We start from the raw sequence: 9,296 nt of genomic DNA on the forward strand, positions 1-9,296 counted from the left end.
TTTAGTTTATAAACATGATTGGGGTATTGATGATTCTCAAAACCAGGAGGTTATTCTACATAGACCTCCTCATTAATATACCCATTCAAGAAGGCACTTTTTACATCCATTTGGAATAATTTGAAATCTTTATTACATGCAAATGCTAGTAACAATCTAATTACCTCAAGTCTAGCTACAGGAGCAAAAGTCTCATCAAAGTCTATACCTTCTTCTTGATTATATTCCTTTGCTACTAGTCTAGCCTTATTCCTAATCACGACTCCATTTTCATCAAGTTTATTTTTGTATATCCATTTAGTTCCTATTATTGAGTATTCAGTGGGTCTTTCAACTAAGTTCCACACTTTATTTCTTGTAAATTGGTTAAGTTCCTCTTGCATAGCATTTATCCAATTTACATCACTTTCAGCTTCTTCAATGTTTTTAGGTTCTAAATGTGAAACAAATGCAAGATGATTTTTAAGTTTCTAAGAGAGGCTTTAGTTCTAACAGGTTGAGATGGATCATCTAAGATTACTTCTTTAGGATGACCGCGAGCATACCTCCAAGCCTTTGTAAGCCCATGTTCGGCAATTACATCTTGGCTTGTTGTAGTTTCTTCAACTTGCTCGGGTTCATCCTCTTGTAGAGTCATGTGATCCATTTTTTCCTCAATTATTCCTGCATCATCATCAAATACTACTCTCTTGCTGGAGGAAGCATTATTAGAATCATCAAAAACAACATGAATGGATTTTTCAATTACAAGGGTTCTTTTGTTGAAGACTCTAGAAGCCTTACTTGATGTAGAATATCCCAAAAAGATACCTTCATTAGATTTGGAATCAAATTTACCTAAGTTATCTTTGCCATTATTATGAATGAAATACCTACATCCAAACACATGAAAGTAGTTTACTTTGGGCTTTCTATCTCTCCAAAGTTCGTAAGGTGTTTTCTTTATAATTGGTCTTAATAGAACTCTATTTAATATATGACATGATGTGTTAATGGCTTCTCCCCAAAAATACTTTGGGAGGTTACTTTCACACAACATAGTTCTAGCCATTTCCTCTAGGATTCTATTCTTTCTTTCCACAACTCCATTTTATTGTGGTGTCCTAGGTACAGAGAAATTATGAGTTATTCCCTTTTTACTACAGAATTCATCAAATAGATGATTTTCAAATTCCGTTCCATGATCACTCCTAATAGCTATAACTGAAGTATTTCTTGAATTAGTTACTTTCTTATGAAATTTCTTAAATACTGAAAATGCTTCATCTTTATGAGCTAAAAATATGACCCATGTTTATCTAGAAAAATCATCTACAATGACAAGGCCATACTTGTTTCCACCAAGGCTTGTGGTTCTAGTTGGTCCAAAAAGATCCATGTGAAGTAGTTCAAGTGGTCTAGCAGTAGAGACACAATTTATGGATTTAAAGGAACTTCTAGATTGTTTGCCATATTGACATGCTTCACAAATTTTATTTTTCTCAAATTTTAGCTTTGGCAAACCAATCACAGAATCTCTTTTAACTAATTTTGATATTGTATCCATATTTGCATGACCTAATTTACGGTGCCATAACCAACTTGCATCATTAACTTTAGAATCACTAGCTACTAGGCAACAGCTATTATTGGCGAGATCTTCAAGATCTACTACATACACATTGCCATGTCTTATTCCTTTGAATACTAAGCTATTGTCAATTGAGTTGGTTATGATGCATAGAGATGGCTTAAACAGAACATCAAAATCTCTATCACATAATTGACTAACGCTAAGTAAGTTATGCTTAAGACCATCTACAAACCGTACATTATCAACGAAGGTTGAAGGAGTGATTTGTATTTTACCTATACCAATGATGTGACCTTGGTTGTTGTCTCCAAAAGTCACCGCACCTCCCTCTTTAGGCTCTAGGATGAAGAATTGCTTCTTGTCATCCGTCATGTGTCTTGAGCAGCCACTATCCAAGTACCAACAGTGTTTGTTGACCTTGGCTGCAAGACACTCCTACACAAGAAAATCATACAGTTTTAGGTACCCGAGTTTTCTTAGGTCCTTCAAGGTTAGTAATGTTGGTTCCTTTTGGAACCCAAATCTTTTTAATCATTCTTTTAACTTCAGTTTTTTTGTGGTTACATATATTTGCTATATGTCCTACTTTACCACAACAAAAACAAGTTACATTTTTGGTTTTACATTCTTCGGCTTTTACAAAAAAGTTTTTAAGAAATTTTTGCTTGTTGTTAGGCTTATACCCTAAACTGGCTTTATTAAATACAACTCTTTGATTATTAAGAATTATTTCTAGTTTCTCAGAACTAAAGGTAAACTTCTCAACTATAGGTTTATATTTTTCAAGTTCTTTTGTTAAGTTCAGTTTTTCTGTTTTTAGTAGATTTAGATTTTTTGTAAAGTTATCTTTTAGAGTTCATTTACTGTTTTTAAGTTCTGAAACTTCCTTAGTTAGTCTTTTGTTATCTTTAATTAAAGTATTAGTTTTTGAGTTAGCAATTGGTTGCTTGTTTTAAGTTCTAAATTTTCTTTGATGATAGAGTCCTTGTCCTTAATTAATTTATCGTACTTATGAGTGTAAGATTGATTAGTTAGTTTCAATTCTTTATTTTTAAGGTTTATTGTCTTATATTCATCCATTAGTTCATTAAAAGCATCATACAATTCATTAAAGATAAAATCTAAATGTATTTCAGATATTACCTCATTTTTGTTTGCCATGAAATAAAAATTTGTTTTTTCCTCTTGTTCCTCATCCAATGATGATGATGATTGATCGGAGTCTGTCAAAGTGGAGACAAGAGCTTTCTTCTTCTTGTATTTGCTGCCCTTCTTCAGCAAGGGATAGTCGATTCTGAAATGTCCCAGCTTCTTGCATTCATAGCAACCGATTCCCTCACTTTCCTTTTTCTTACCTTTGTCCTTGTTGTAGGAACTTGAGGAACCTCTCTTCTGATGAAAGGACTTCTTTTGGTTAATGAATCTTTTGAACTTTCGCACGAGAAGAGCCTCATCTTCATCTTCCTCATTGTCTTCTTCTTCACTACTGCTACTGCAAGAGGGATCCTTGTTAGAAGAAGTAGACTTAAGGGTAATTACCTTTTTCTTGTGGGAGGACTCTTCTTCACTGTATTGCTTCATCGTGAGCTCATGTGTCATCAAAGATCCAAGGAGCTCCTCGAGTGGCAGCTTGTTCAAGTCTTTAGCTTCTTGGATCGCCGTTACCTTGGCTTCCCATGACCTTGGTAAAGATCGAAAAAATTTTCTGACAAGGTCACTGTTAGTATAACTTTTGTCAAGGCCTTTTAAGCCGTTGACGATATCAGTAAACTAGTGAACATACAAGTGATGGTTTCATTAGATTCCATTTTAAATAGTTCATACTTATAAACTAGCATGTTTATTTTAGATTTCTTGACTTGATTCGTGCCCTTGTGGGTCACTTCAAGTCTATCCCATATCTCTTTTGCAGAATTGCAAGTAGAGATTCTATTAAATTCATTATGGTCTAAGGCACAAAATAGTACATTCATTGCTTTGGCATTTAGTTGTGCCTTTCTTCTATCACTATCATCCCAATCTTTTTCAAGCTTGGGTATAGAAATGTTATCTACATAGATAGAAGGAATATATGGTCCATTAACTATGATGCTCCAAACATCATAGTCTTGGGCTTGGATAAATATCCTCATTCTAGCCTTCCAATAGGTGTAGTTAGTTCCATTGAAGAATGGAGGCCTATTGGTGGATTGCCCCTCACTAAGAGAAGATCCAAAAGGGGTTGTCTATTTGATCTTTTACTCTTTTAATATAAGAGCTCCTGCTCTGATACCACTTGTTGCCCAAGAAGACAACCCAAGAGGAGGGGTGAATTGGGTTTGGATTAATTTTCGACCAATTAAAACTATGATTAGTAATTAACTAAATCTATTGCAAGCAAATTAGGTAAGTTACTAGATGATGTGAAATAAGAGAGAGAGAGAGAGAGAACAACAGCCAATACAAACACAAACCAATTTATAGTGGTTCGGAGCTAACCCTTGCTCCTACGTCCACTCTCCAAGCTTCACTTGGGAGTTCACTATAATTCCTTGGATTACAGCCGGTTGTGTTACAAGTTCACAACCCAACTTATTATTTTCACGAGATCACAACGAACTCGGTCGGTTTTCACAGGCTCACCAACTAGAACCATCCGATTATTTTTTCGGGATCACAATCAAACCTTTACACCGTTGGTTTTAACTTCGGCTCACCAACTAACCTTACAACCCTTGATTCAATCTCCTGATTGAACCAAGTAAGAAAAGTAGTGTTTGGGATTTCATAGAGAATGCTTCTAAACAAGCAAATGTGATAAACAATAAATGCAAAGTAAAGGTTAGAAGTCCTCGTAGTGTACCGGAGTCGACTCGAGCTTGTGCCAGAACCTCTGAAACACTTAGAGTCGACTCGCAATCTTTCGGAGTCGACTCGAGCTTCAGACTTTGGCTTAATTGAGTTCTACACTTAGCCAAATGACTTTGAACAAAAGCTCGATGCTCTTAAAGATAAATTCCCATATATTTGCCTGAAATACTAGATTGAATTCATTAGTACAATATGAAATATGTCATCAAAATCAAATAGGGGTATAATCAATCACTCCACAAGAACATAACAGTAGCAGCGGTGACCTCTTCCGCATGTAACAAAGCTCGATCCACCACCAACCTCGGAGACGACCTCCTACCCTCAAATAGGCTAGCATTCTTGTCCAGCCATATATAATAGGCCAAGTACGCTCTAAGGATGCCCGCCTCAACAAAATTGGGACTCCGCATGAATACTCTCAGCAGGTGAATCAGGTCCTGTGCCGACTCCACTAAGTGGGGTAATGGAACAAGAGACCTACTCCATATCTTCCTAGCCCTAAGGTACTGCAAAAGAACATAACCAATGGTCTCCTCGGTATCCGTACACAAGTCATAGCACTGAGTAATCCACACACTCCGCCTAGCTAGCAAACTCTTGGTCGGTAGATAACCCTATGCCACCTTTCAGATGAAGAGCGCCACACGCGGGTGAAACCGTATCCTCCAAATCCATCCTTCCTTAATCTGCCGATCTGTCACCCTACTAATCATAGAGTGAAGATCCTTGGCTCGCATCTGCAACTGCCCCGACGAAAACCATACTAGCCTATCAGACTCCTCCTGGGTAGGAACCGGAAGAGTCAGAATCATCTCTGCCAACTGCTCTCCAAAAATCTCCCGAATCAGGCCTTCCCTCCACCGACCCCCAATTGGATCCATCAGGTTGCGAACCCTATATCCAGCCACCTCCCACGCCATCAAGTGGATACTACCTCTACCCCTGCTCCTTCTCCAAATAAAGTTCCTAAAAAGCTACTCAAGAGTCCTCACAAATGCCACAAGGATGAAGGAATTGGATAATAAATCCTACAAAGGACCCGAGCGGCTTGCCGAGTCGCCCGAGCAAGCAATAAATAGTTATCAGCGAAGAGTAGGTGAGAAAATGAGGGGGCCCCCGCCACTAGCCTGTAAACCTCCAACTCCTAAGAAAACACTGCATGTCTGAGAGCTCTGGAAAGCACGTCCGCACAAATAATAAAAAGCAGTGGAGAGAGGGGACACCCCTGGTGCAGCTCTCCAGCAGACTCGAAGAAATGGGATGGCGTGCCATTCACCAAAATGGCGAATAAAAGAGCCCTAACGCATTCCATAACCCAGTTGATCCATGTCTCATGAAAGCCAAACTCCTGCAGCGACTGCTACACAAAATTCCATCTCATCCTGTCGTAGGCCCTCTTCATGTCGAGCTTGATCCCATCAAGCTCCTCCTCATTGTGGCCCTACGCAGGTCAAACATAAACTTCCAGGCAATAAGCACATTATCTGAAATACTTTGTCCTTTCAAAAAGGCACCCTGCTCTGGACTGATCAACCTCGGAAGAATATCCCTCAACCTAATGGCAAGTATCTTCATCATAGCCTTTTACAAGGTCGTACATAGGCTAATCGGACGAAAATGGCTCAGCTTAGTGGCATTCTGCCGTTTCGGTATCAATGTAATAAAGGTCTGCTACCAATCAGTAGACATCGTAGATGTGGTGAAAAACTGCTATATGGCCACCGTCACATCCTGTCCAACTATCATCCAATACCTCCGAAAGAATAATAGTGGAAAGCCGTATGGCTCTGGGGCCTTGTCCCCCTCAAAGGACCAGACCGCCTCTCTAATCTTTCTCTCCAATACTGGCCTAATCAAAGCTGTAGTCTCCTCCTCCGATACCCCGACTAAAGGCGACGGAATATCCGCTATACTCCCACCCCCTGACTGCTCTGTCCACTGAGCCCTGAAGAAGCTCTCCACAACCCTCCGAATCATATCAGGATCCTCCGACAACTGCCCATCCTCACCCCTGATGACTCTGTCCTATTCTGATGCCTCCTAATCACTGTCGCCTGATGGAAGAATCTAGTATTCCGATCCCCCTCCAAAATCTACTATATCCTCGACTTCTATTTCCATAATATCTCCTGCTGTCTAAGGAGAGAATCATACAATGCCAAGTGTGATCTGAGCTCCCCCACCTCCTCCTCTGATAAATCTCCCCTCTGTGCCTCTTGAAATTGTATTCTAGTGATAGCCTCTTTTAGGTCCTCCAACCTCCTAAAAATGTTTTCCACCTCCTCGTGGTTCCACCTCCGCAACTGTCTTCTTGTCAGTTCCAGCCTACGAGACACCCGGTATATAGCTTCTCTCCTGATAGGTACATTCCATGCCTTCCGCACCATCTCTTAGGACTGAGGATAATAGAGCAAAAACTTCTCAAATCTAAAAGGGGAACAAACGGGAATAAGTGTGTCAGTGCTTATCACTAATGGACTGTGGTCCGATGCAATCCTGGACAAATATCTGACATGATAATCGAAAAAACACTGAATCCACCCAGCCGTAGCACAAGCTCTGTCTAGTCTTTCCCATACTCTGGCATGTTCCTGCTGATTATTACACTATGTAAACCTTGGACCCAAGAAGCCCAGATCAACCAATCCATTCGACATAAGGAAATCCTGGAACTCCTTAATCTTCCTCTTGTAAGAGAAGGGCTTCCCTCCATCTTCTGTTGGGGATCAACAATGCAGTTAAAATCACTTGCCATCAATATAGGGTAGCCCTGACTGATCAACTAAATAGTCTCGTCCCACAAGATCCTCCTCTTCCTATAGTCTGTGCTAGCATACACGGATGCAAAGATCCACGGACTTCTATTGTCCTCCGAGATAACCATAATCACCTCTTGATTGCAAACATTAAAGATGTCAAGTTTACAGCACCCCGGAACCCAAGTAACGATGATGCCTCCGACAGTGCTTGAGATTCCACTGCATAGAACCCCCACGACCTCGGTACTGCCCTCCTCGCCTTCTGAAGGCTTCTCCCAGATAACCGGATCTCAACCAAGACACAAATGTCCGGGTTGTGCTGGTGCACCAACCTATGGAAAGCCAGGGCAAAGGACGACTTCCCGCATCGCGGCAATTCCATAGAAGAACTTTCATTGTTCACACGGCAAGTCGGCATGGCCCGCTTCTCCGGGACCGCCACCATGAACTGCCTCCACATTCAAATCCCATCCACTCACCAGATCTTCGGGTCTCACCCCCTTAGCCGAGGCAATCAATTGGATCAGAATCTGCATGTGTTTCCCTTCACTAGTTGCCTATGCCAAACGACACACTGGATCCACAGACCCCACATCAAATACCTCTGAACTCCCCTGCTGCCCTCTGGCACCAAATTCCCGACCACCATAGTTGAATTCCCCACATTGAGGCTTCTCCAAGACTGACTCTGCCAAGAGAGGGGGGGTCATTGTTAGCCCGAGCCAAATAGCACACCTTGCTAGCTGAGACCACCACTGTGCCGCCTGAGACCATCTCCATCTTATTGGAGTCGTGGTTGTCTTCCACCTTAGGCTCGCCCAGTCGGTTCACCGCCACCTCCTTCGGTGTTGCTTCGGTCGATGTCGCCGCTCCCAACTCTACCAGGCCTGCCGCCGCCGAGAGCGCCCGAGCCAGCTTCCGCCCTTATTTCTAGCACCCCCGACCCGATTCACATCTCCAGTGCCTCGGATCTTGGGCTCCCCCCGAGGAGGCCAGTTGCGCCCCACCGACAGGGGCAGAGGAGAGCTCCTGCTCCTCCGGCGAGCATTGCCTTCCGGCCTCCTCGGCTCCACTGATGGCTTAGGTCAGAGCATGCAGGTGTTGACGCCGAGTTCTGCCTCTCCCCTAACTCGGTCGTCTCCTTCCTCCGGCTCGATGCCTTGGTCGTCCACTAATGTCAGATACGGTTTGTAACCAGCCATGGACCATAAATCCCCTGCTCCCCCGATACCTCTCCCTCCCCATCCGCCTACACTGAAACCTTCGAATGAACCTCCCCGGCAAGATTCTTCCTTGTGCCATGACTCTCCACCGCTTCAACCCCCACCATCGTCGGGGAGAAGAAGTCGCATTCCTTCGTCAGACGACCAATCCTCCCACACTTGGAGCATGGGGCCGGCATGTTTTCATAGATGAAACTCTGCCAAAATTTCTCCTCAACCCCCTCCGATCTCCCCTTCACAAAAGTCCCCAGCTTTAGTGGGACAGAGCAATCCAATTCAATCTTCACCCTAGTAAAGCCAGCGCGCCTACCCTGCTCTGTGAAGCCATCCATCGCCAGAGGGTTTCCGGCCCTCGCAGCTATCTGAGAGATGGTTGTCCTCTTCCAATAATCCAAGGGTAGCCCCGGCAGACGAAGCCAAACTACCATTGTACCAACACCGCCATCACTTGGAACGAAGTTGGGGCGCCACCGATCCATGGCAAGCAACTGCCCTACTACCATCCAAGGACCATTCAGCAGAGCAGCCTTTCGATCTCCTTCATTGGCAAACCTAACTGCGATGAAACCATTCATCAGCAAAAAATACTCCACATTGTACTCCAACCTCCCCACCCATCAGATCTCCTTTGCTACCCAATCAACCGGAACGCTTTTCCCCAGGCTCCGCACAATGACAGTGGTGCTCCTCCACTCCGATCTGGTCCCCTCCAACTCTTGATCCGGCACCTCCATGACCTCGGTGAATCTATTTTGCAATACCTCTAGCTCACGAGGAGAAATACTGTGGCTTGTCCAAACGGGCTGTCTCAGAATATTCTTCGCCACCTTTGCCCATGGAGGAACCTTTGCCGCATCCCAGGGACAAGGTTGCTCGGCCCACTGGACT

At 43.0% G+C, this 9,296-nt stretch overlaps 1 protein-coding gene across 1 annotated transcript; it reads right to left on the minus strand.

The window, feature by feature from the left end:
• Positions 1-8,434: 8,434 nt before the first annotated feature.
• On the minus strand, positions 8,435-8,983 carry LOC148699616 (uncharacterized). Its single transcript, XM_088713815.1, has one exon. The coding sequence runs from the start codon at positions 8,981-8,983 to the stop codon at positions 8,435-8,437; it is 549 nt and encodes a 182-aa protein (XP_088569941.1).
• Positions 8,984-9,296: the final 313 nt, after the last annotated feature.

Source organism: Phoenix dactylifera, chromosome 17 (genome assembly GCF_051530095.1).
Source record: "Phoenix dactylifera cultivar Ajwa chromosome 17, Ajwa_hap1_PhDact_Kaust_v1.1, whole genome shotgun sequence".
In the NCBI taxonomy this organism is placed as follows: Eukaryota; Viridiplantae; Streptophyta; class Magnoliopsida; order Arecales; family Arecaceae; genus Phoenix; species Phoenix dactylifera.

Excerpts from the sequence above, each read along its gene's own strand:
- LOC148699616 (XM_088713815.1), bottom strand. The coding sequence starts at position 8,983 with ATGAATGGTTTCATCGCAGTTAGGTTTGCCAATGAAGGAGATCGAAAG.